The sequence below is a fragment of the Marmota monax genome, unplaced genomic scaffold, assembly GCF_021218885.2.
Source record: "Marmota monax isolate L192 unplaced genomic scaffold, Marmota_monax_Labrador192_F-V1.1 WCK01_AAM20220418_F8-fsc00114, whole genome shotgun sequence".
NCBI lineage: Eukaryota > Metazoa > Chordata > Mammalia > Rodentia > Sciuridae > Marmota > Marmota monax.
Genome location: NW_026694943.1, coordinates 3004281 through 3032167, shown reverse-complemented (window position 1 = coordinate 3032167; position 27887 = coordinate 3004281). Strand labels below are relative to the sequence as shown.

At 42.7% G+C, this 27887-nt stretch overlaps 1 protein-coding gene and 1 long non-coding RNA gene across 2 annotated transcripts in view; one reads left to right on the top strand and one right to left on the bottom strand.

Annotated features, from left to right (window-relative positions):
- Positions 1-3166: 3166 nt before the first annotated feature.
- Positions 3167-27887, bottom strand: part of LOC124081177 (uncharacterized) — a 54170-nt gene continuing 29449 nt past the window's right edge. The window contains exons 2-5 of the long non-coding RNA XR_006847977.2: positions 24961-25053; positions 15290-18106; positions 5171-5255; positions 3167-4795 (exon numbers count right to left, since the gene is read on the bottom strand). This is a non-coding gene — a long non-coding RNA (uncharacterized LOC124081177). The remainder of the gene's footprint in view (positions 4796-5170; positions 5256-15289; positions 18107-24960; positions 25054-27887) is intronic.
- On the top strand, positions 16630-26242 carry LOC124081172 (retinoic acid early transcript 1E). Its single transcript, XM_046427348.2, has 5 exons — positions 16630-16745; positions 23301-23564; positions 23825-24091; positions 24936-25081; positions 25317-26242. The coding sequence occupies exons 1-5, from the start codon at positions 16664-16666 to the stop codon at positions 25338-25340; spliced, it is 783 nt and encodes a 260-aa protein (XP_046283304.1). The 5' UTR covers positions 16630-16663; the 3' UTR covers positions 25341-26242.

Sequence of the window (27887 nt, the reverse complement as noted above, 5' to 3'; positions counted from 1 at the left end):
AAGACCCAAAGAGGTCAAGGCACTAAGACATGGGCCAGATCCGGCCAGGCTGCGTGGCTGGCAGTCGGGCAGTGCTCACTCGCCTCCCTTCGCAGGCCAGTGGCAGAAGGAGAAGGCTACAGAGGCAGTGGCTGGGGATCAGACAGGGCAGCGGATCTGAACTGGAGTGCATCTGCTCCCTGTCCAGGTCACTAGGGGCGGCCTAGTCATCTTCATCAATGAGGAGGCCCAGAGCACCACTGGCTGCACCTGGTCACTGGTGAGGCCATGGTCACTGGACACCAGTGGTAGAGCACAGATTGCCTACTGGCTGGGAGGGAGCATAGACTTTTTTTCCTGGGGTGGGGGGAGGTCAGTCCCGGAATTGAACTCAGGAGCACTAGACACAGCCACATCCCCAGCCCTAGTTTGTATTTTATTAGAGATAGGGTCTCATTGAGTTGCTTAGGGCCTCACTTTAGCTGAGGCTGGCTTTGAACTCCTCATCCTCCTATCTCCCCCTCCCCAGCCCCTGGGATTATAGGCTGCACCACTGTGCCTGGCTGAGGAAGCATATACTTTCAAAGGTGCAAGAACCTATCTAATGAGAGCTAACCCAGACTTGCTCTCTGAAGGAGAAAGAAATGCAAGCAAATGAGCAGAAGCCCTCAAGGTCTCTTGAGGTCTAGGCTCCCAACTGGGGCACTGTCACTTCTACCACTTTCCCTTGGCCGAAGGTAGTCATGAGGCCAGCTCAGATTCACAGACTGGAGACATAGATTGCTTTTTTTGATGGAAGAGGTTGCAAAATCACATTGGAAAAAGTTGTAGATTCAAGGAGGAAATAAAAACTGGGGCATTATTTTTGGAATCCATATAGCATATGTTGAAAAGATTAGTGAACCCAGCTGAAGTGTGATTCCTCTATCTCAGATACCAGGATTACACTTGGTCACAGGCACAGCATTGATCATATACTCCTTTGATTATATAAAAAATTAAGTGGACACGTGTAAAGATTCTTTTATTAAAAACTAAAATAATTTAAAAAAAAACAAAACCAGGGTTTGAATCCAGGGGCCCAAAACCACGGAGCTGCATCTGCAGCCATTTTTTTAAATTACTCATTTTGAGACAGGGTCTCTCTGTGTTGCTTGGGGCCTCAAGAGGTTATTGAGGCTGACATTGAACTCACAATCCTCCTACCTCAGCCTCCCGAAGCATCTGCCACTATGCCTAACTGAAACATAATTCTTACTCCTGTAAAATAAGGTGATTGGTGATTGACTGAATGATTTTTAGGCACGTGTAGTCTTTTTGGTAGTTTTTGTTTGTTTGGTTTTGGTGTTGGGGATTGAACCCAGAGGCACTTTACCACTGAGCTACATCTCTTATTTTATTTATTTGTGCATTTTAAGACAGATTCTCACAAGTTGCTTAGGGTCTTGCTTAAGTTCCTGAGGCTGAACTTGTGATCCTCCTGACTCAGCCTTCCCAGTCACTGGGATTATAGGCGAGTACCACTGCAACCCAGCTATTTATTGATTTTTGATTCTCTATTCAGCTGGTCTGAGATTCTGTCAGGTAGTCAAGGCCCACAATGGGCCTGAGGGCTTCTATTTGGGGGGTGGAGAAGCTGAGTTTCAGTTTGTTACTGAAGCTTTTAAGATGACCTCCCTGTTCTGGTGTTAAGAAAAAAAAATATCTACATGTTCAGGACAGAACCATTAAAGGCCTAACTGAATAGCACATGAACAAGGCTCAAGGTGCTGGAGAGACCAAGGATCTCTGAAATGGCAGAAGGACTACAAGTCACCTCATTCACATAGATTCACTTACTGCTCAGTGTGAGGCAAATTAATGTTGGGAATTTAAGAACTTCCTGGGAACCCCTCACCCTATACTTCCTATCTACAGGTGAGTGAATCTGTGGATGCTGAACCCACAGATATGCAGGACTGACTATATGCTCATCTAACAGCTTTGTGTTTGAACTGGAGTTTTCTTTTTCAGAATATTTTAAATATTTTTTTCATTAGAAATGACATTTGTAAACTATTTAAAGATATAAAACATTAATGATCTATGCAAATACTAAAGGATAATGATTTAATTAATGTATGTAATGCTATTTGTTAAGTACTAAGTCAAATCTAAAATGCCAAGATCAAGATTAGGCTGGGCCCAGTGAGGCACAGCCATAATCCCAGCAGCTCAGGAGGCTGAGATAGGAGAATCAGGAGTTCAAAGCCAGCCTCAGCAACAGCAAGATGCTAAGCAACTCAGTGAGACCCTATTTCTAAATAAATACAAAATAGGACTGGGGATATGACTCAGTGGTCAAGTGCCCCTAAGATCAATCCCTAGTAGCACCCCCACCAAAAAAAAAAGAAAGATTTTTAGATTAATATTTTGGTTTTTGCTCATAAAATTTTTGCATTGGTACCAACAATAGGTATTTTCATGTAAATATTTAATTTCTTACTTGTTGCTGTTAGTCATTTTGAAAGCTTAAAATGTGTGAGGAACCAGAGCAAAATTTCATCATCATTAAACCACAAACTTGACTAAAAGGCAAAAAAAGTAGGAAAAACTGTACTGGAAGATCTACAAATTCCCACAACCACCTAGAAATAATTTTAGGAAAAGCATTTTACTATAAGCTCACAGAGAGAGACTCTTGAAAAAGAAGAATTAGTATTACTTTCTTGCCTTTCACCTTTTGGTCAGACTTGGTCAGTGAGAGGAGCAAGACAAGTCAATCTACATAATTTAAACTGTCTGCTTGTGCCATACAGGTCAGGTTTTTTGCTTGTTTTTGGTTTTGTGTACATCAAACCTCTGCCCTTACTCTCTTAGTCAGCTTTCTATCTTTCTATCACTGAGACAAAATATTAAGAGAATTAATATATAAGGCTCCCAGTTTAGGAGGTTTCATTGATTTTGGGGCCTGTGGGCAAGGCAGCGTACCATGGTAGGAGTACAGAACGCTCAGTAGCTTCCCCGAGGCATCCCCCCATCTTAAAGTTTCCCCCAAGTCCTAACAGTGCCACACTAGGGCCAAGTCTTTAACCCAGGGGCTTTGGGGTACATTCTACATTTAAACTATAGTACTGGTGCATGCTAGGCCAGTGCTGTGCCACTGAACTTTATCTCCAGTCCCCATGTCAACTGGAAATAGTCTCACTTCTGAATCAAACAATATTTTTTATTATACTGCTTAAATACGATGGTAAGAATTCTTTTTGAAAACTTTTGGGTATGTGTCTTATTTCATTATAAAAATTTAATTGTGTACCAAATGAATATAACATTTTTCAGAATAACATTAATCAGAAATAAAAACATAAGATGAATAACTACAGCACATAACTTAAAAATATAGAATATTTTTCTTCATAGAAATTTCTCGTACATAGGTAACTAGAAGTGTAACTGAAGTTGTGAGATATGTGCATTTCAGTTTATTGAAAAAAAATCTAAATTGTCTTTCAAGGTACATTTATTAATGGCATTTGCTTCTGTATTATATGAGTTTGTGTTCTTCCAGCACAGACTTTGCCAGCACTTAATAGGGCCCAATTTCGGCATATTTTGCCAATCTAGTGATTCTTAATGTTTTCTCCTTGTGGTCCTAATTTGTCTTGCCCAGATTAATGAAATAAATTGTCTTTTAATAGAACAAAAAATGACCCAAAGAAAATTAAGTGACCTGTCAAGATGATATGCATTGGTTTTACCAATAGATCTTCTGCTGCAGTTTACTTCTTGGTATGATGAGCCAGGCACTACACTTAGACTACTGTATGCACTATTTTAATTGAAATGTGCAACAGTATTTCAAGGTAGACTCTCCTTACACCTATTTTATAAATAGGGAAATAAAATATCTGGGAGAGAGATTGAGGAAACATGGGCACCCACATCACTCACAGACACAGGTCTTGAAATCCAGGCTGAGTCTGGAACCCATGTTTCAAATCACTACTGATCTTACTGTATTTTTGGGAACTGTGTATGGAGATATACAGGTAAAGCTGTATGGATATACTGTACCTAGGTATATATTATGAATCAATAAGCAAGATATAACATTATTTTTGTAGATTTTCAAACAATAACTAAAATGGCATTTCAGCTGCAGAGTACACAGGGGGAACAGAAGCAGGACACTCATTGTTTCTTCTTTCTACTGTACCTTCTCTACCACAGGAACCATAAGAGCTAGATGCTACATTTCCCAGACTCCTTTGCAACCTAACTCCTGGAGGTGCCTTTAGATTCTGTCAATCAAATGTGGCAGAACTGGAGCAGAGGCCAGACATCTGTTGTTCCTGCTGCCACAATGGTTTCTTTGCTGTCCGATTAACAGAGGTCCTGGGCTGTGGTCACTGGCTTGAAAGGATTGAGAGCAGGGCCTGTGGCATCCATTCTGAGGGTACAGATACTTACAGGCTCAGTGTGATTCCAGAGCCAGCAATAGAGCTGTGGCTATTGTGGTGAGATACTGATTATGGTGGTTTCCTAGCCTAACATGATGGCTTCCTAGTTGTGATAGATTGCTATGGTTATGATGTCAGCGGTCTTTTGATCAGCAAACGGGCACCTCCCTTAGTGACTCATGCAGGTTTGGATAGCTTTCTGGGGCAAAGCAAGAAGATATTGAAGTTCACGACTTGCCAAAAGCAGGGACCAAAATAAATTCCTTGCTGAAGAACTGGATCCTCAGAGGAAGGGTGAACTGGAGGAAAACCAGTCTTCAGACAGACTGCAGTCCAGCTGCAAGGTTTCTGCATGGCCCCAAATATCTTAACTCCTGAAATGGAAATAAGTAATTCTGGACTTATGGTCATGAAGCAAATTAGAGTGGTTCTGGAGGAAGGAAATACATAAACTTCAAATTCTTTCAATGGCAACTTTTAATACAGCATATACCTCACTGAGACCATGATAATCAAGCATATATAACAATATGAACGAGAACCAGCAGAAACTTACAATAGCAATAGAAAATATACAGAAACTATAGATCAGAATTCTAACAAAAGTCTAGTGCATGTCACAAATGTAATTTAAAACTTTCTAGTAACAACATTAAAATGGTAAAAATAATTTGTAAATATTTTTCTTTAACTCAAAATATTTTAACTGATATTTTTATTTAATCCTGATGATTTCAACACATACTCACCACAGGCCACATCATCATGTCCTCTCACAGCCCAAGCCACCTTCTTCCCATCAAAGTGCTACCAAACAAATGATGAATCCAGGATCTGTGAAAAAAATAGGCATTGCTTGCAGTGCACTTGGACTCAACCATAGAACACTAATGACAGGGACACTGCATGTTATAACCAGGAAGATGCATCTTTTGACCAAGAGTGGAGACCAAAACTATTGTAAGAAAGAATTCCTGCAAAATAAGAGCAGAGAAAGGTAGAGTTCAAATAGTACTTGGTAAGGAAGTTCTACAAGCTGAAATCATACAGAAGGCAAGCATATTCCTTTGAGATAAGGATTACTGATATAAAGAGATACGAAATATTCTGACCGTAACAAAAATGGATAGCATCCTTTGAAAGGAGCAAACTTTTAATATCGTGGGAAAATAAAGAAAAAATATCTTCTGCATAAAAAAATTAGAAAAAGGAAAATAAAAGTAATTATCTGCTTATGTCAAGCTCAAATTCAATATTTCTCACGTGCCTAACAAAGCAAAATATTCTCATGAGAAATGCATGTTGTTGGCTTCTCGTTTTATGTTCACACACCCTTTTTTAGATAAATAAATATTAATTCACTCTATTTTTAATTTGCATCCAGTAGTGCAAGCATCAGAGGCTTCAATGTTATTCATCTTTGTTGCTTGTTTGTTTGTTAATTTGTTGGGGAGGAGGGACCTTAGACAAAATGATTTGCAAAAGGAGATCTGAAATACACCACAGAGAATCTCTACATCTGTACAACTACATGCTGGGATCCTAATTAGAATATGATGTACTCCATGTTTGTATAAATATGTCAAACCACACTCTACTGACATGTATAACTAAAAAGAACAAACAAAGAAAATAAATAAATAAGAAGAAGATTGGAAATAAGTTTGCTTCTAGTGGGAACATTTCCTGTCCAGTGTTGCTAGGTCACATTGTGTCTGTCAACCAGAGCTAAACAGTTGCCTATGTTGTTTCTAGGCAGAAAAATACTCCCATGGTGGTAAATATTGAGGCATCCCATGAGGTGGCTCAAGTAATAAGTATTTCCTTGCTCATTTGCACTCTTTTATTTATTTATTTATTTTTTTCTGGTACTGGGGATTGAACTCAGGGTCACTTGATCACTGAGCTACATCCCTAGCCCTATTTTGTATTTATTTAGAGACAGTTTCTCACTGAGTTGCTTAGTGACTCTGTTTATGAGGCTGGCTTTGGACTCTAGATCCCCCTGTCTCAGCCTCCCTTATTCCTGGGAACACCAACCTGCCCAGTCCATTTGTACTCTGAAAAGTATAATTCTCCTGACTTTTTACATGTTTTCTTTGGTGCTATTCTGTATGTAAAATCCAGAATTGATGATTTCTTTTCAAAGAAAATATGTTACTATAATTCACACAAATCTAAGTCTAATCTTAAAAATATTTACATACATTTATGATTTATGCCTTAAACTTTTGTTAGGGGGATCCAAGATGGCAGGCTGGAGAGAGGCTGCATTCTGTATTGCTCCATGATCAGGGATTCTAGTAGTGGGAATACTGTTTCTCTGTGAGTTACTAGAGGACCCCGACAGCTGCTCCCATACAGGAACCCTGGCCACTGTGCCCATGCAGGTCTCCAGTCCTCAGCACCCACACAGGAACCGTGGCCACCCACCTGCACAGGAATCCTGACCTCCTATCCATGCAGGATACCAGGGAGCTGCCCACACGCAGAACCTCTGGCCACCATTCTCATGTGCACCCTCATCTGCCAACGTAGAGCTCCCCGATTGCCTCCATCTTGGGACACTGTAACCACTGCCATAGTTCCCTACACGTGGTAGCCACCACCTGATGACACAGGACAGGTTCTGGAGACAGCCACCAGCCACAGCACTGCATGCGACTCAGCTGCATCTCTGAACACTCCACCCAGTGCCACCACCCAGCCCAACTTGACCTGACACCCCATCTCTAAAAGCAACCACCTCTATCTTTGAACACCTTTGTAGCCATCTTTAGTTGCGGCAATTCCCAGCTTGGGACACTGGCTGGGGCCCTGAAGCAACAACAAGGACCTATACTTCCCAACACCCACCTCTCCCCCGCAGCCACTAAAGCGGCACAGTGCTTGTGGCAATGCAGCTGGTTCATACCTCGCAAAGCCTGACCCCGGACTGCCCAATAGAAAATAGCTCTCCATAACAGGTGCATATCCCCCAGAGCACAGCCTACAAGACCTCCAGAGAAAGAGGTTCCTAATTGGGAAGTAGAAAGGGAGAGGGTGAATGAGATACAGTTGTGTCCGCCGAAAACTAAAAAATAAATATTAAAATTCTCTCTAAAAAACTATACAGATTTAATGCAATTTCAATCAAAATCCCAATGGCATTCCTCATAGAAATAGAAAAAGCAATCATGAAAATCATCTGAAAACATAAGACACCCAGAATAGCTAAAGTGATGTTTAGCAGGAAAAGTGAAGCAAGTGGCATCACTATACCAGATCTTAAAATATACTACAGAGCATAGTAAAAACAGCATGGTATTGGCACCAAAACAGACTGGTAGACCAACAGTACAGAATACAGGACACAGAGACTAACCCACAAAATTACAATTATCTTATATTAGACAAAAGTGCCAAAAACATACATTGGAGAAAAGATAGACTCTTCAACAAATGGTGCTGGGAAAACTGGAAATCCATATGCTGCAAAATTAAATTAAACCTCTATATCTCACTATGCACAAAACTCAATTCAAAGTGGATCAAGGACCTAGGAATTAAACCGGAAACCCTGTGTCTAATAGAAGAAAAAATAGGCCCTAATATCCACCATGTGGGATTAGGCCCCAACTTTCTTAATAAAACTTCTTTGGTGCAAGAATTAAAATCAAAAATCAATAAATGGGATGGACTCAAATTAAAAAGTTTCTTCTTGGCAAAAGAAACAATCCATCAGGTCAATACAGAGCCTACATTCTGGGAATAAATATTTACCCTTCACACATCAGATGGAGCACTAATCTCTAGGGTATATAAAGAACTCAAAAAGCTAAACACCAAAAAACAAAAAACACAATAAATGGGCCAAGAACCTGAACAGACACTTCTCAGAAGATGATATACATCAATCAACAAATATATGAAAAAATGTTCATCATCGCTAGCAATTAGAGAAATGCAAATCAAAACTATTCTAAGATTTTATCTCACTCCTGTCAGAATGGCAGTTATTATGAATACAAACAATAATAGGTGTTGGTGAGGATGTGGAGGGGAAAGGTATACTCATACACTGCTTGGTGGGGCTGCAAATTGGTGCAGCCAATATGGAAAACAGTGTAGAGATTTCTTGACAAATTGGGAATGGAACCACCATTTGACCCAGCTATTCCTCTCCTCGGTCTATATCCAAAGGGCTTAAAAACAACATACTACAGGAACACAGCCACATCAAATTCACAATAGCTACATTGTGGAACTAAGATGCCTTCAACAGATGAATGAATAAAGAAACTGTGGTATATATACAGAATGGAATATTACTCAGCATTAAAAGAGAATTAAATCATGGCATTTGAAAGTAAATGGATGGAGATGGAGAATATCATGCTAAGTGAAGTAAGACAATCCCAAAAAACCAAAGGCTGAATGTTTTCTCTGATACGTGGATGCTGATCCACAATGGTGATGGGTGGGGAAAGAAAGGGAGGAATGGAGGAACTTTAAATAGGGCAAAGGGAAGGGAGGGGAAGGAAAGGGTATGGGATAGGAAAGGTGGTGGAATGAGATGGACATCAGTACGCTAAGTACATGTATGAAGTCCAAATGGTGTGTACAGAGACAAAAAAATTATGCTCTATAAGTGTACTATGTATAACACATTATAATAATAAAAATTTTGAAAAAAAACTCAGCCATAAAATATCTCATAATATCTGATTATGAAGCTGAAAGTATGACTAGTGTTAAAGGCTATGATTAACATGTGCTTCCAGTGACTGAAAAGGAGTGTATGTTTTATTAAAATAACTATCATAATTACAGTAAATGTTTTTTTTGAAATCTATAAAATCCTGAAGGTCAAAGTGTACTTAATGTAGTTCGAGAATTCACTTTGTCTAAAAGCTAAATTGTTTTTACTGAAAAAAAAGAATTATTTTTCCCCATGCAAACCTGAAGATGGTGCTGCATGGAAATATGATTTTCAGAATTGACAGGTTGGTACGATGACTCATGCAGAAGTAATACCATGCATCTCTTTTTACTTCTGTAGCCTGGGAATATGCCTCATAAATTGAAAAATGCCTACATATTTCTAACATACTTCCAAAGATAAGGAGGAGTGTTAGATCAATGAATTTGGTTTTTATAAAAGGGAGGTGAAGGCAAGATTAGTAGTAGCTGAATAAAAGTGAAACATTAAATTTGTCGTATCTATGACTGCAACCATGAAAAGAAGAGAAACAAATTAAACCTCCCCATATCCATGAGACCATGATTGGCAACGAAGTAGACTGTAGAACTCAGCAGAGGCAACAAACCAGCATAGCCTTCTGGCTCCCTTCCCGGATGGCCCTGAGAAACAAGTAAGAAGCAAGCACAGTAACAGATTCCTGGACAGCCACCCTGGTCACATGGGGACAAAGGAATATTATTTCTAAAGCATTGAAGGAAAGAACTTTATATCCAGTCAAATTCTCATTTAAATGGGAAGGAGTTGGTATTCATTTTTTATTGCAGTCATGACAAATTATCCCAAACCTAGCTGCTTTTCAACACATTTATTATCTTACAATTCATTAGGTCAGAAATCTGAGTTGGCTCAACTGATGTCTCCACTTTGGATTTCAGAAGGTCAAAATCAAGATGCTGAAGAGCTAAACTGTGATGCGGAAGCTTTGAAAAAGCTGTGCTTCCAAGGGCATTCCGATTGTTGGCAGAATCCACTTCCTTGCTGGCTGTGAGCAGGGCACTCCTTCACTTTAAGAGGCCTCTCTCTGGTCCACACACCTCAGATCCAGCAACAGCACATCTAATCCTTCTCTTGCTTACAGTCAAACTTCTCCTTCTGCTTCCTCCTTCTTGCCTCCAGCCTGAGAAAGTCCTCTGATTTTAAAGGCTCATCTGATGGCCCTGGGCCCACTCAGGTAACCTGGAAAGGTTTTTCTATTGGAGGGCAACTGCTTTATAATTTCAGCTACAAAACCTTCTCAGAGCTGGGTCTAGATTAGTGTTTGAATAACCAAGGACAGAAACTTAAGAAGAAAACTTTAGAATTTCTCTGCTAAGTATGTTAAAAATATATTGAAGATAGAAAGCCTACAGGATATTTGTCCCTTAAAGACTAAAGTTGACAATAGAGAAAGGGGAATCAAGAGAATGGGACAAGGGAAGGCTATAAGGTATGAAATTGTGTTATGTCCATGTATAAATGGACCACACTGAATCCCACTTATATAGAGAATTATAATATTCTAATTAAAATAATAACAATAACAGAAGGGAGATAAATCAAGTAGAGCAAGTGAGTCAGGAGGAAGTTCCTGGCCTCCAAACTCAAACCAGATCCCAAATGGAGATGGAATCAGCTCCAGAGTTGGCTAAAAGAGTGTGAGTTGTAGATTGTATTTTCAGAAATAGAAATCATGACATTTTGACTGATGAGTGTTGCACTCCTTTTTTAAATGTTTTCCTGCATCAATTTCCACTTCTGTCAGTTAGTGCTCTCTGGTGGAATGAAGGTCAAGGAAGAGATTATGCAAGTGCCCTGCACTTAGACAAGCTGATCCCTCACCAGGGCTTTCCTAACTCAGTAGTTACTTTCCCCCTCTTTGATGCCACAGGCCTGAGGCCCAGGCCATGAGATGGGGCCCTGTGTCTGAACCTCTGGATGGCAGAATAAGAGATCTCAGGCCAGGGGCCACTCATCAAGAAGCCAGAGTGGTCTTAGAGTCAGGTGATCATTTCACTCATCCCCCCACTGGCCTGAAATGTGTATTTGAAGTTATTTAAATGGTGCTTACCTAGTACTTGAATGGATGTTTAAATGATTGGATCTCCAGATAACAATAAAAGTGACCAAAGGAAACCTTAAGAGGTTAATCATAGCCAGGGGCTACTGCACATGCCTGTGATCCCAGCTTCTTGGAGGTGAAGCAGAAGCATTGCAAGTTCGAGGCCGGCCTAGGCGATTTAGGGACATTTATGCTGTCCAAAATTTAAAATTTTTAGAGGAGCAGAGGATTTAGCTCCATGGTGGAGTGTGCCTGGATTCAATCCTCACTACCTCTAAAGAAAAAGGGGGAAAAATGATTCTTTCTGCCTCAAGAATGGCAGCAGAGCTGCGCATTTCCTGTTTGGCTGTCAGAACTTTTCATAAAGGAGAAGTTGCTTTTTACTTCTGCTTTCAGAGTTTTTCCTGAAGGTTTAGGTTCCAGGGCACAGAATCTACCCAGAACTCTCCTTGATGACAGTCTAGCTGACTTGGACCACGTTGATTTTAGATGGGAGTTTACTGGGTGACCGAAATTCTTTGGTCTTTTCAGAGTCCAAAGGTGGGAAAGAGGATGAAACTGGAGGCCCCAACTTTATCCTTTGATTTGGGTTCACCTTCTCTGGGTCTCAGCCAGGGTGGCGCAGGGAGTGAGGCTGGGAGGGCAGATGCCAGTGGCTAGGCCTCCAGAGTCGCTGGGGAGTGTCTGGCCCGCGTGCTCCCAGGAACTGGGACCCAGGCGAGGGCAGCAGAGGGGAAGTAGGGCACTGGGCACCAGGGTGGAGGGGCCTTGGGCTTTAAAGGCCTGGCACCGGGAGGCAGGTCTCCAGGGCTCCGGAGCTGGGACCCCTGGCAGGTGGGGTCTACCCCATGCTCATGCCTGGCTCTGCTCTTGCCTTCAGTCCCCAAGCTTCCCCTGCGGGTTCCGCCCCACTGGTCTGCGTCCCTGCGGAGGGTTCAGCACCTTGCTCCAGTGGTGGGAGCCTCAGGACCCAGGTAGCTCAGGGAGCAGGAAAGAGAGGGAAAAGTTAGGGCAGGGGCTGGGATTATAGCGCAGGGGTAGAGCCATTGCCTCGCACTGGGTGGAGCCTCAGCAGCACATAAAACTCAATAAAGATATTGTGTCCATCTTTTAAAAGTAAAATAAAATGAAAATAAGGGCAGGAGGATTCGAAGAAGCAAGAAGGCTTGGTAAGGGTCCCCAGTGCCACTTTCGTTTTCAGAAGTGGGGGAAGAGCCTCTCTCTCCAGAGACCCAAGAGCATGACAGAAAATGCTTTAAGTTTTCCCGCTGCGGTGGCATTTAATTCTGCACTCCAGTGGCGGTGTTGTGCCTTTCCAGGGAGGAATTGCCATGAACTCCACGTGGCCCCTTTGCCCAGCACGGATGTCTCTATCAAAGGTTGTTCTGAGTCATGGTGGCAGGTCCAGTTGCTTCCAAGTTCATGTGATATCAACTTTTTAGAATTTTCTTTTCAAGGAAAAGAAAGGCGGGTGTCTCATGAAAAATCAAAGGGAGATCAGTAGAGTAGAGGAAAAAGACCCACCAGGGGGAGGGAGGAGAGGAGAGAAAGGAAATACAGGGGAATTATATTGGCCAAATTCTGTTGCTATATTGTGCTTGAACGACTATGTAACAACAAATACGAACATTACCACAACTATAATGCACCAAGAATAAGACGGAATTAAATTAAAATTTAAAATATCAAAACGAAATTTCTTACATTTGAAATATCCCTTTTTCAATCACTAGGAAATTGTTAACTAAATTTTGGTAAATCCTTCTACTAGAAAACTATTCAATTGTTACAAAGAAAGTATTCTGAGATGCATCTGTATTTTTGAAAAATAAAAATAGTTAAATGCAAAAAAAAAGAATTTTTAAAAAATATTTTTGGGGATTTTAAAAATTAGTGCGTTATAATTATACACAATAGGACTCAGTGATAGGGCTGCACTCACCAGACCCTGGGTTAAAGGAATACCTTAGAAGATGAGTAGGCAGAATTAATATTGTCAAAATAACCATTTTGTCAAAAATGGTTTACAGATTTGATGTGATCACCATTAAAATGAGAATGACAACCTTCACAAAACTAGCAGCGGGGAAAAAGTCATTAAATTCATCTGGAAGAATACAAGAACCAGAGTAGCCAAAGCAATCATGAGTAAGAACAGCAATGCGGGAGGCATGTGACCTGATCTCAAATTATACTACAGAGGTATAGGGGGGGAAAAAACACATGGTATTGGGGGGAGGGAATATGAAGATCAATAGAATAGAATAGAAACCACAAAGACAAACCCACTTAGATTCAGTTATCTAATCTTTGACAAAGGTGCAAGAAAGATATGTTGGAGAAAAGTCAGCCTTTTTATTGGTGCTGGGAAAACTGGATATCCATATGTAGGAAATGAAACTAGCCTGTCTGTCAACCTGCACAAAAGACATATCAAAATGGTTGAAAGTCTAAGGATTTAGATCAGAACCCTTGAAAGTGCTAGAAGAAAGCATAGGTCAACACTCAGAGCATATAGATACAGGAACCAACATCCTTCACAAGATGCCCAAAGTACAAGAAATAAAACCAAGATTAAATAAGTGGGATGCCATCCAAATAAAAAGCTTCTACACAGCAAGGGAAATAATTAAGAACATGAAGAGAGAGCATACATTAAGGGGGAAAAATCTGTCAGCTTTCCTCTGACAAGGGATTAATATCCAGAATACATAAAGAACTCAAAAAAATTCTCACCAAAAGGGCGAAAAAAAAAAAAAAACACCCAAATAAAACAATCAACAAGTGGACAAAAGAACTAAACAAACATTTTTCAAGAGAAGAAACACAAATGGCCAAGAAACATATGAAAACATGTTTACATCCTTAGCATGAGATTTCATCTCAACCCAGTTAGAATGACAATCATGAAAACTACAAATACCAAAAATTTCTGATGAGCAAGAGAAGGAAAGGAACAATCAAGCATTGTTCATGGGGCTGCAAATTGCTATAACCACTTTTGAGAGCAGTATGGAGATTCCTCAGAAGACTTGGAATCAAACCACCATATGACCCAGCTATTACACTCCTTGGTATTTATCCAAAAGAACTAAAATCAGGATACTATAATGATGTGTGCATACTCATGTTTAGAACAGCACAATTCACAATAGTTCAGTTATGGAACCACCCAGGGACTCATCGACATTGAATGGATAAAGAAAATGTGCAAAACTTACATAGTGAGGTTTAATTCAATCACAAAGAAGAATGGAATTATATCATTTGCTGGTAAATAAATGGATGGACCTGGAGAACATCATGCTAAGTGAAATAAGACAGACTCTGAAAGCCAAAGGTTGAATGTTTTCCCTCTCATAGTTAGAGAGGGAAAAAAGAAAAAGAATTTAAAGATAAAGGGGGGAATCTCATAAAAATAGAGGGAAAGGGCAAACAATGGAGTAAAGGAAAGGGCTGGAGAGGGAGGAATGAAGGGAGGGGATAGGGAAGTACTGGGTAACAAAATCTACCAGATTGTGCTATGTGCATGGATGATATGGCACACATCCCATTCTTATATGTAAGTATAATGAAGCACTGCAAATATTTTACATGAGGATGTGCAGGGCTGGTGGGGGAAAACGGTAACCTATTGATAGGAATGTGTAGTGGCAGATCAGGAGCCACTCATCAAGAAGCCAGTGGTACAGAACCCCTGGATTCAATCCCTAGTACCTCAAAACAGAAAGAAAGATCTTTTCTGCAAGCCTCAAGGGCGGAGTAGAGAAAGCATTTCCTGTCTGAATGTCACAACTCCTAAAAGAGAAGTTGCTTTCGCTTTTGCTTTCAGAGAGTTTTTCCTGAAGGTTTTGGGATCAAGGGGCTCAGAGTCTACTGAAAACTATCACTGATGGTAGGCTACCTAACAACTGCCTTCAACAATGTTGATTTCAGACCGGACTCTAGGGGGGTAACGAAATTCTTAGGTCTTTTAGAATAAAAGGGATGACTCCGGGGGCTGGAATTCAAGGAGCTAAACACCCAGGCCCAAGAAGTCCCTAGAGGAGGCAGGAAAAAGGATAAGACCCCAGGCCCCAACTTTACCCTTTGCTTTAGGTCCACCTTCTCCGGGTAATAGCCAGGGCCGCGCGAGAATGAGAGGAGGAGGTCGGAAGCCAGTGGCTGGGAGGCAACCAGAGTCCCTGGGCGCCCGCTCCGCACCATCGCAGAAAGCGAAATGAGGGCCAATTCCTACCACCACAGCGATCCCGATGACGTTGATGACACCCTGGGCCAAGCAGCTTCGGAAAGACCGAGGGGCGGAGCTGCGATCAGACGCAGGGGACAGGGAGGGGAGTGGTACAGGGGGCGGGGCCTCAGGCTTCAAAGGCTCTTTTCCCTGAGGAGGTCTCCGGATGATCTCCAGCACAGTGACCCTGGCCAGTGCAGGCCTACTTACTCTCATTCTTAGCATCCATTCTAACCTTTCTTTCTTTGAGCGGTGCCAGCTGTAGAGTTGGAAAGTCGAACTTATGGGGACACTTTCGTCCCCTCCACACTCCCCATACTTCCCCTGCAGGTTAGGTGCCCCAGTTCACCTCCTCGCAGCAGGTTCTCAACCCTGCATCTGCACTGGGACCCAGGTAGCCCAGGGAGCAGAAAAGAAAGGAAAAAGGGCAGGAGGATGGGAGGGGGCGAGATGGCAGGAGAGATACAGATGGCTTGTTGTAAATCCCCAGTGCCACTTCCATACAAGAAGTGGGACTCGTGCAGGGTCCAGCCACAGAGGTGATCCGAACTATGATTCTGTAAGGACACGGAGACCAGGCGGGGGAATACTAGGGGGCGAAACTATGGCCAGATGCCGGAGGCAGGGTGCTACCTGCGGGGGTGAGGGCGGGTGTCGGGACTCGACCATTGAAGGCTCTGATCGCTGCCCAGGTACAGCAGCGCTCCAGAGCTCCTGAAGGATGGCAGGTGCAGAACCCGCTATTCTCATTCATACCATCCAGGCTCTGTTCCCGCCTTAAGTTCTTTGCTCTGTGCGGGCCGGTGAGTTGAGGGATCCAACATACGGGGACACCTCCATCCTCTCCTCACTCCCCAGACTTTCCCTGAGGGCTTTGTCCCTCTGGTCCACAGCAGGTTCTCCCTCTGAGCCTGCGGTTGGAGCCCTGGGACCAAGGTAGCCCAGGGAGCGGAAAAGAGAGGAAAAAGTTAGGGCAGGCAGATGGGAGGGAGCGAGATAGCTTGGTATAGGTCCCCAGTGTCACCAAGGAAGCGGAACATGCACCAGATCCATCCACAGCAGCGATTCTGAAACAGTACTGTGTCCTGGCAGCTGGAGGGCGCGGGGGAGGGGAAGAAGAGTGGAGTTACGTCCAACGCAGGAGGCGGGCATTGCTGGGGGGCGGGCCCTGGGACTTTAAAAGCTCTCACCGCGGCCAAGGTCCCACGGTGATCAAGAGCTCCCTAACTATGGCAGGTGTAGTCTGCGCTACTCTGATTCTTATCATCGAGGCTCTACTCCAGCCTGACTTTCTTTGGGCGGTGCCAGACGGTGAGTTGCGGGATCGAACTTGTGGGGACACCGCCGTCCCCACTTTATTCCCCAGGCTTCTCCTGCGGGCTCTGGGTCACACTTCATCGCAGCAGGTTCTCGATCTTGCAGCTGCGGTGGGAGCGGCGGGACCGCGGTAGCCCAGGGAGCGGAAAAGAGACAAAAAAGTAAGGGCAGGAGGATGCGAGGGAGCGAGATGGCAGAAGACAGCGAGATGGCTTAGTGTAGGTCCCCAGTGCCACCATCGTAATCTGAACGATGTTCCCGTGATTCCGCTGGGACACCGGGCCCCAGGCAGCAGGAGGGCGTGCGCTTTGGAGGGCGGGGCAGGAAGGATGGTGACAAATAGGCGGAGCTACAGCCAAACGCGGGAATTGGGCGCTGCTGTGGGCGGGGCCTCGGACTTAAAAGGCTCAGACAGCTGCCCGGGTCCTGCCCTGCTCCTGGGCTTCTTAAGGATGGTAGGTGTAGTCTCAGCTACTCTCATTCTTAGCGTTCAGGCTCTGCTCCCGCCTTACTTTCTTTGGAGGGCGCCAGCGGGTGAGTTGAGGAATCGAACTTACGGGGACACCTCTGTCCCCTTCTCAGTCCCCAGACCTCCCCTGCGGGCTCTGCCCCTCAGGTGCGTGCCCTGCTTCAGGCGCTTGTCCCGGCACCTGCGGAGGGAGCCACAGACCGAGTTAGACCAGGGAGCCAAAGAGAGAGGAAAGGGTAAAGGCAGGAGGATGGGAGGGAGCGAGATGGCAGTAGAGAGCAAGAAGGCTTGGTACAGGTTCCAGATGCCACTTCTGACTTCACTCCTTGGAGGGGGAGGGGGGCTAGAGAGTCTCTAGAGGCCCAGGAGCACCAAAGAGCCACTGTGAAAGGGTGTGCGTTTTCCCGCTGCGGGTGGCATTCACTTCTGGACTCCAGGAGAGGTGTTGTGCGTTTCCAGGGAGGAATTGCCCTGAACTCCTTGAGGCCCCTTTGCCCAGCATAGAAGTCTCTATCACAAGTCGTCCTGAGTCATAGTGGCAGGTCCAGTCCCTTCCAAGTTCATGCGATATCTACTTTTTAGAATTTTCTTTTCAAGGGAAAGAAAGGTGGGGGGAGGTATCTCATGAAAATCAAAGGGAGATCAGTGGGAGTAGGTCCCCAGTGCTACCTCCATGCAGGAAGTGGAGATTCTGCCACCACAGAGATCTGAACAACAATTCAGCTGGGACACCAGGGCCCAGGCAGCAGGAGGGCGTGCGCTGTGGCGGGCGGGGGAGGACGATGGTGACAAATAGAGGGCGCTACAGCCAGATGCGGGAATTGGGTGCTTCTGGGGGCGGGGCCTCGGACTTGGGCTCTGACAGCTGCCAGATCCTGCAGTGCTCCTGGGAAGAAGGAGAGGAGAGAAAGTGGAAATACACGGGAATTATATTGGCCAAATTCTGTTGCTATATTGTGTGTTTACAAATATGTAACAACAAATGCGACCATTATGAACAACTATAATGCACCAATAAAAATAGGGAATTAAATTAAAATGATAAATATCACAAAAGGATTTCTTACATTTGAAATATTCCTATTCCAATCAGTAAGAAAACAGTTAACTAAAGTATGGTAAATTCTTCTACTAGAGAATTATTCATTTGTCATAAAGTACATCTGAGATGCATTTGTATGTTTGACAAATATCAAGAATAATGTGAAAAAATAGAATTTTCTTTAAATTGTGTGTGTGTGTGTGTGTGTGTGGTGCTGGGGATTGAACCCAGGGCCTTGTACATGCGAGGCAAGCACGCGACTAAGTAAGCTGTATCCCAAGCCCATATTTTTTGTTTTTTAATTAGTTCATTGTAATTATACATAATAGGAACAGGGATGTAGCTCAGTGGTAGGCTGCATACACCAGACCCGGGGTTGATGGAAGACCTTAGAAGATGAATAGGCAGAACTAATATTGTCAAAATGGCCAATTTTGCAAAAGTGATCTACACTTGATGAAATCCCCCATTGAAATATGAATGACAACCTTCATAAAACTAGGTTGGGGGACAGGCATAACATTCATCTGGAAGAGTAAAAGAACCAAAATAGATAAAGCAATCCTGAGTAGGATCCCTTTCCTCCCTTCCTCGCAGCCCTTCATCCTATTTCTCTACCCTTTTGGTCTCCTTTCTATTTTCATGATATTTGTTGTTGTTGTTGTTGTTTTCCCTTTTTCTCTATGGTCTCTACATATGAGAGAAAATGTATGAACCCTAACTTTCTGAGTCTGGTTTATTTCACTTAACATGGTCCTCTTCTGTTCCATCCATTTTTCTCAAACAATATGATTTTGTTCTTCCTTAGGGATGAATAAAAGTCCATGGTGTATATATTCATTTACTTTACTCATTTGTCTGTTGACAGAAAATTAGGCTGGGTCACTGATTTGGCTATGGTCAATTGTGCTGCTATAAACATGGATATTCCTTTATCTCTATTGAATATTCTTGCTTAATTCTTTTGGATAAATTTTTACGTTTTGTGTAAAACGTACTAAAAATATCTACAGCACAAATAATTGTGGAGAAGAGGCAGAGATAATAGAAAATACACTAGAAAGTTAAATGTCCACGAGACTCAAATTAATAGAAAAATATAATTTTTTAAAAGGGAGAAGGGAAGAAAGAAGAAATAAAGAGAAAAGAAGGAAGGAAAGAAAGAAAGAAGATTATTAAAAATCCTATAATAGCTACATATCATTCCTTCTGTTCATTTGGATTAGAAATAAAATATTCATTATTTTACTATATCTCTCATTTCTTTCTCAACCCTAATCTGCCGCAGTCTTGCTGGGCACAATCACGAGCCACTCAAGCAGGAACAAACATTAGTTCCAAACTCCACCACCACGCTCCACACGCTTCCCAGGAACCTCTCCCAAAAGTAATGCAGGCAGCTCCTCCAGGCACACACCACACCAACCGGAAATCCCTCCTCCATAACTTCCCCAACCAATGCGAATCCTCCAGGAATCCCCTGGAGAACTCCAAAGTAGCGCGAGAACTCCAAAGTAGCGCGAGAACTCCAAAGCACTGGGCACCCAAGGCAGCAAGAGCCGCCCCATTGCAGACAGTAAAGGTCAAATATACAATAAAATCAATCCAGCATCACAGCAATTATATATAGCTTAACTCCAATTATCATCTCAATGGTTCGCTGGCGTCACCTTTCAAACATTCCCTCTGGCAAATGCCAGGCATCATTCTGACCTGCATGGCTCTCAACACTGATCTATGCCTCCTTCCTCTTTAGCCTGGATTATTGCATTCCTGCTCAATGGACTTGTTCAATCCTCCCTATAGCAAAAAAAGAAAAGATAAAAGTTCAGAGAAGAGGAGAGAAGAAGAAAGGAGAAAGGGGGATTCAAAAAAAGAGAGAAAAAACTAATTAAAATTATAAAATAAATAAAACTAGATAAATGTATGAAAAAATAATGAGTAAAAACAAAAGATGGGCAGGGGATGTTGCTCAAGCAGTAGCGTGCTCACATGGCATGAGCGGGACGCTGGGTTGGATCCTCAGCACCACATACAAATAAAGATGTTGTGTCCGCTGAAAAAAAAAAGAATAAATATTTAAAAATTCTCTCTCTCTCTCTCTCTCTCTCTCTCTCTCTCTCTCTCTTTAAAAACAAGAGAACACAGACAAAACAAAAACAAAAGTCAACAATTCTTCCTTGCTCAGGTATTTGAACCTCTAACTTTGGATCCACCAGTTATGGGGTAGTCATGGCTGCCATGAGGGTGCTTCTTCTTAGCTTCAGCCAAAGAAGCCAAACTAGATTTGCATGATGCAGACAGAATCTCACCCACCTTCCCCACTGGATTGGCTAGGGCAAAGCTGCCTGCATCAGGGCTGTATTCACTCCAGAGGTCTCTGTATGTGCAGCTGGGGACAGCAATGCTGCCAGTACTAGGAACCTTCACATGCAGGACCTTTGTGTACCCATATTCCTCTGTGATACCCAGTGAGTGAGTCAGCAGGATGGGATGTTTCCTCTTTGAAAACTGAGCAATTACTTTTCTCCATATGAAAGCCAGATAAAGCCAGGCATGGTGGCACACACCATTAGACAGAAAGGGTACATTTTGAGCAGAAAGAACATGAGTACGGCACTGTAGTATGCTGGTTTTAGTCTTTTGGGTATAGACCGAGAAGTGGGATAGAGGGGTCAATTGGTGGTTCCATTCCAAGTTTTCTGAGGAATCTCCACCCTGCTTTCCAAAGTGGTTGCACCAATTAGCATATAGGTTTTGACCATTTGTATTGCTTCTTCTATGAAGTGTCTGTTCAGGTCCTTTGCCCACTTATTGCTTAGGATATTTAGTTTTTTGGTGTTAAGTTTTGTGAGCTCTTTGTATATCCTAGAGTAAATGCTCTATCTGAGAAGCAGGCAGCAAAGATTTTCTCCCATTTTTTAGGCTCTCTCTTCACATACTTGATTGTTTCCTTTGTTAAGAAGAAGCTTTTTAGTTTGATACCATCCCTTTTATTGATTCTTGATTTTACTTCCTGTGCTTTAGGAGTCTTCTTGAGGAATTTGGTTCCTAAATTGATCTGTTCAAATTTTCTGTACCCTCCTGACTCAATTTTAGTAGATCATATGTCTCTTAAATTTAAGACAGAAAATGTTGACAAACTGGTAAACTGTTTTCTTAAAGAAGCTTCCTCCAGTGCCAGAGATCTTGAATTACCTCCAGATCAATCATCCAAAAACATCTCTCCACATAATTGAAGAACTTGGCTTTCCCTTTGGGAAGTGAAGCACCTTTTTGATATTTTCTTTCATTTTTGCTTTTCTGTCTTCAACAGAAGTAGGTCCTTGGTTTTTCAGGAGTTTTTCCCTGTGTTTAGGAGGATTCTTGACCTCTTGATCTTGGTGTCAGTGGCTTTGCATCTTTCCTGTTCTTGTGTCACTGTTGTGCATTTTCAGCTGCTGGGTCTCAGAGATTTTCTCACTAGAGCTTTTGTTTAGGTTCCTTATTAACAAAATCATCATCTTCAGCAGCAGCAAGTTTTGCTGCTTTCTGTTGAACCCTGATACTGCTTCCAGGGTCCAGCTGAACCACACTTCATGTCAAGACCATAGGTGGTGTCATTTTCAAGTCCACAAGGGAAATTATTTACTGCACAGACATTTTTCAAAACTGCCACTATTGCCTTGAGGGGACTGCCTTCATAATTCATTCCCTTTACACCAGCACCTGAAATGACCATTCTAAAGAATTACTTGTGTTCATTTTCATCATTATCAACCTCAAAGTCATCATATTTGTCATCCTCTATTCTCAACAAGAAAAATAATTCTGGGGCGTTAGGACTTGTGTCTATATTAATTGAATCTTTCATTGTGATGTATTTAATGCAAATGGATCCCAATCATTAAGATGAAAGAATTTGAAAAGATTAGATTTAATGTGATCGAGGAGAGTGAGGCTGGGAGAAAATACAGACATGGGAAGAAACAGATGGCAACGAGGCAGGAAAAGGAGGAGGAGAAGTGGGTAGAAGAAGGGCAGAAGGAAGGAGCTCAGTAACCTCCAGCAAGCTCTGCTTCCCCTACAGAGACTGGGTATTCACAGTGAATTTTCATTTTTTAACATCTCCTTTTCTGTTTGAGCATTCTATTAAAAGGAAATTCTGTGTTGCATTACCTGCTAAACATGTCTTTGACAACATTTTTCTTCACTGAATATCAACTGACCGGTTCTCAGTCCACCATTGTAGATCTGGGGCCAGCCCATGCCACAGGAGAAAAGGCATATTCGCACATGCCTGACTCCTTCTTGCCTGTTACTCTGTGATTTATTCTCAATAGAATGTCTCCAGTATATTTTGCTGTAGATCTTCTTTTGCTACTACTACTATGCTGCTGGTAGAAGCCTGGAAGACTCTGGTCCATGATTATTAGCAAGAACTAGTTGGGAACAGGGAGGAGAGATTGGGGCTCCATTATGGGTACAAACAAGTGGAGATCTCTTCTGAAGAATGACCAGAGAGTATGGTTAGGCTGGAGAGGTTCCCTGGAATCTGATGATCAGCTCATAGGGCTCCAGCCTAGGACACCAGACTAGGTTCTGTGCTCCTGTGTGGCAGCTCCCCTCTGCTGCCTTGTTCCTGCATCTACTCCATGATGACCAGCCTGAACACCAAGACCATGATGAATTGACCTGTGATCCTCCTTTTCCACTCTATTGGAAATACTGTCTGTTCAGCTAGGTTTTAATTTTCAGGAGAACAGATACCATTGTGTATTTTTTGTGCCCAGAACTTGGTTGAGATCACTGAAAGTGCTTTCAGATTAATCCTCCTGGTTACATTCTGCCTGTGAGGGGTCCCTGATAGCACGAGAGCATCCTACAACCTCAGTTAAAGGTGACACCAAATAAAAGATCTAGATAGAGGAGGTTTAGGATGAAGACTCCTCCCTCTGCCAGCCTGGCCCTTCAGAGGGAGTCTGGGAGTCACAGAAGGATGGGGACTAATGGTCCTCTTCTCCCTGTCCTGAACCTCACTTCCATGTTTCTCTCACAGGTACCCACTCTCTTTGCCTCGACTTCACTGTCAAATCTCAGTCCAGACCTGGGGAGTCCTGGTGTGAAGTGCAGGGCTCAGTGGATAAGACCGCTTTCCTTCAGTATGACTGTGAGAGCAACAAGATCAAACCTTTGGGTCACCTGGGAAGGGAGGTGAATGCCACCAAAACATGGACACAATTGACAGAAATGCTGAGAGAACTGGGGCAAGATCTCAGGATGATTTTGCTTGACATAAACTTGGAACAAAAGATGGCCAGGGGTAAGTATGGAATGGGGTGAAGAGATAGAGCAGGAGAGAGGAAGGGGTGGAGTGCGCATGTGGAGGAGGCTCTGGATGTGTTTGTGTAAAAGAGCTGGACATTGGCCCAGCCTTAGAGGGATGTGGGGCTTAATGGGCAAGAAAGGGCAAATCTGGGAGAAAAGAATACAGGCCTCTAAATGTGCAGAGAAACGCTCAACCTATTGGGAGGTGACGGATCTATCAAGAGTGGGAGATGATGCTTTTGTTGTGTATTGCAGGTCATCTCACCCTGCAGGCCAAGATGTCTTGTCAGCTTGAAGGAAAAAATCACATTGGTTCATCCTGGAATTTCAGCATTGATGGACAGCCATCTCTCTGCTTAAATGTGATGCACATGGAGTGGACAGTGATTAATCCTAGAGCCCGGGGGATCAAGGAGAAGTGGGAGAATGACAAAGAACTGACAGAACATTTAAGGAAGGTCTCCATGGGAGATTGCAGTCACTGGCTCAGGGAATTCTCAGAGCACTTGGAGGAAATGCCAGGTAGGATGCTGAGTTTTCATGATATAGCTCAGCAGAGTGGGAAAGATGTGAGAGTTCTCTTTAAAGGTCTTATTCTGAGGGCTGGAGTTGTGGCACAGCGGTAGAGTGCTTGCCTGGCATGAGTGGGGCACTGGGTTCAATCCTCAGCACTACATAAATAAATAAAGGAAAGGTATTGTGTCAATCTATAGCTAAAAAAATTTAAAAATAAATAAATAAATGCCTAATGGCTTACCTGTAGGATATTAGCGTGTGTGTAATGGAAAATTTGTTGGGCTGAATGACTGACTGATTTCTTGATGGGCTTCCTGTCTGGATGGTCAGTGATAGCCATATGGATTTATCACCAGTCTCTCTTTCCCATCTCACCTCCTAAGTGCCCTTCATTATGTAGGAACTCCCATTCTCCATTAAATAATGATCCAGTCTTAATAGTCTGCTAACTAGTTCCCAAGTTATATATACTTCTGTAAGCTTTCAGGCCTTCTCTTCTCCCTGTGTTATAATTACCCTTCAACCAGCTTCAGTGTTAACTTCTTATGAAGCCTTCCCTACCCCCTCAGACAAAATTAAGCACCACCAGTTGTGTCAACCGCCAAAGTGTCATAAGTACAATAAATATGCCAAAATGGATGGACATTTGCTGTCCCCTTCAATAGTGATGTGAGCTCCATAAGGACACGGCACAACCTCTGTTCATCTCTGTACCCCCAGGACCTGGTAGAATAGTGGTCCCATAATGAGTCAGTGAATATATGAGTCCCATGGGCTGCGTGGGATCACAGGTGCTGAAGAATGGATATTTTCAAATCTGACAGCGATTTTGCTCTTTTATTTGTTTTAGCAACAACATCAAGAGTCCCAGTTACCGAGCAGTCTCCACGTAACCGATCTGTTTCCATGATCATCATAGGGGTCGCCAGTGGCCTAATCATAATTATCTTCATCATCATCTTCTTTTTCTGGAGGAAAAAAAAGACACAATTAAAGGTGAGGGATAGTCTGTCCTCTGTGGTTGTTTTTTCCTTTAGTGGGGAGCAGTGTCTGTCTTAGTCTGGTAGGGCCTTGGGACAGTGAGGGGAGGGCATACAGGAGTCTCTTCCTGAGTTGGGGCAGCTCTGAGATCTGGAAAACCTGTGTGAGTGTTGCCTCAGATCTTTGGTTGAGGAGTTATTGCTCTCTAGGATAATATAACATAGGTTAATAATTTTCCTTCATATTGTAGAAGCTGTTTCATCATCAACTATGAATTCTGTGGACCATGGGAAGGCAACATCATCAGACCAACTCGTGATGGCAAGAAGTGTCCTTTGATGACAGCCTTTATTCTGCCATTCTTTCCAACAAACTGTCCTCCATTTGGGTGGAATTGGAAAGACTGTGGATGTTTTCCTTATTTATAGAAGAAAATGAAATAGAAGTGTATAAATCCTGGTTTAATGAGGTTTATTTACATGTTTACACTTATTTTTATATATACTTAAGTTACTGATGGGCAGAAACCACAAGTCAACTGTGCTAACTCCCTAGATGTCATGACCCAAAGGATTAAGGCCATAGAGTGAAGTGACATGTGGATATATTAACATCTTGTTGTGACACTTGGAACAAAAGAAAGGATAAAGTGTGACATGTTTATAGCTGGAACAGTTACCCTATAAAAAATATGGTTAACTCCCATTGTGGAGAGCAGTGACAATGACTGGTAGACCAGTGTCTGAGATTGCAATCCCTGATGACTTCATGGCTGTGGCATACTTGGTGGCTAGGAAAGTTTTGGTGCAAAGCCATAGGATGCCTGGTTGCTGTGAAGACGTCCTCCCTGCTAGAGACTTATCAGCCTCAACCTTATTCTCAGGCACCTCAGCTCCTGGGAATGATGGAACTTCCTTCCTAAGATAAGGACAATGTTTCAACAGTTCTGGTGCTCCTGAATCTGCCTGTGAATTACTAGCTTTAAAGAATGGACTTTGTTGAGAGATGCACAATTCTACTAACATTGCACATTGCAAATGTAGAATGTAACTGAGGAAATAGTTTTATACTGTTGCTAACTCTGTAACTTTCATGAATATAAAGAATAATGCTTGCATAGTCTTTAATCCCTGATTTAGAGACATATATAATAAAGATTTCTGGTGTAATTTTTTAGACCTGCTTCTAAAGCCCTCCATCCAACCGCAGCCGTTTTATCTTCAAGATCCACGCATGTTAACTCTTTATTTCTTCCAATCTCTCATCGCCCCTTGCCAGAATCTTCTGCTAGTTTGGCCATGCTGGTCGTAGCTCCCATAGATAGGATCTATGACTGTCTTAGACCCAATTTTCCTAGATAGGAGGAAAATGCCAGACACAAAAGAATCGATACTTTATGATTTAATTTATCTACATTTTAAAAAGAGACAAAACTAATCTTTAGTAATAGAAGTCAAATTATGGGGGATTTGGGGGTTTCATGATGACAGTTTAGAGGAAGGCTGCATTCCTAGTGGCTCCATGGCTTGGGATTCAAGCAGCAGGAGTACTGCTTAACTGCAAGGTGGGTAAAAAAGCGATTTCACTGAAACTCAATATTGGACAGTCACAGAGGCTTAGAGACTCTGAAGTTTGGATAAGTAAAACAAAGAAGAAAGAGTACATTGAAACCGACCTCGTTTTGGCAGCAGTGGTAGCAGCACTGGTTCAGCACAGAGGGAGAAACAAAATTAACAGATTTAGTACAGAAAATCCTGAGTGTAGACAGCAGTGAGTTGAACCATGATTTCTAATTGCCTCATGTCTGAGTTTCTGCTGGGAACCTCCTATGTAACGGTTGAGGTCAAGGTGGCCCGGTTGCTATGGTGATGCCCAGCCAGAGGAAGCTCCCTGGCAGAGCTGTATCATTTCAAACCTTAAACTCAGACATCAACTTCATGGAATAGAGAATTCTGAGCATGATAACCTCTGTGGAGAGTGGTGACAAAGAATGGGAGAGCAGTGAATGAGACTGGGGGTCTCTGATGACCTCATGGCTGTGGCACATCTGGTGCCTGGGAATGTTCCTGGGTGGCTGCATAAGATGCCTAGCTGCTATGATAATGCCCTGCATGAAAAGGATCTTCATAAGAGGCTTAGCTTCAACCTTGATCTCAGGCACATAGCTCCCAGGGATAGAGGAATTCTCATGCTAGATGACCACAATGTTTCACCAGCTCTGCTACTTCTAAGCCTGCCTGCTTAATAGTAACTTTAAACAATGGACCTTCTTGAGCATTTCACAAAGCTGCTAACATTCCACATGGCAACTGTGGATTGCAACTATGGAAAATCTCCATAGATGTTTCTTTTTTCTGTAACTTTCCTGAAGACAAAGAATAATGGTAGCATAGTCCTTAACCTGATATGAGACATACATAAATAAAAATTGCTGGCCAATCTTGAGACCTGCTTCTCTATCAGAAAGCAGCACTCCACCTAATCCCAGCTGCATAATTCACAATCTGTGTGTGAATCTTCATTTTCTAATCTGTTATCACCCTTTGCTGGAACCATGAGTTTGGCCACACTGATTGCCACAAATCTCGATGTCTCACAATTTTCACTATGAACTTCACGTCTTTCTGCTTTGCTAAAACTTTCTCACAAATCACTTTGTGTGTGTGTGTGTGTGTGTGTGTGTGTTGTGCTGTGGAGCAAACCCAGAGCCTGTGCATGAGAGGCAAGCACTCTACCAAGTGCACTATGTCCCCAGCCCACAATAACTTTTTGATGAAAAAAACCTATATAATAAACATCCTGAGCTAGCTCTGGGTTATTC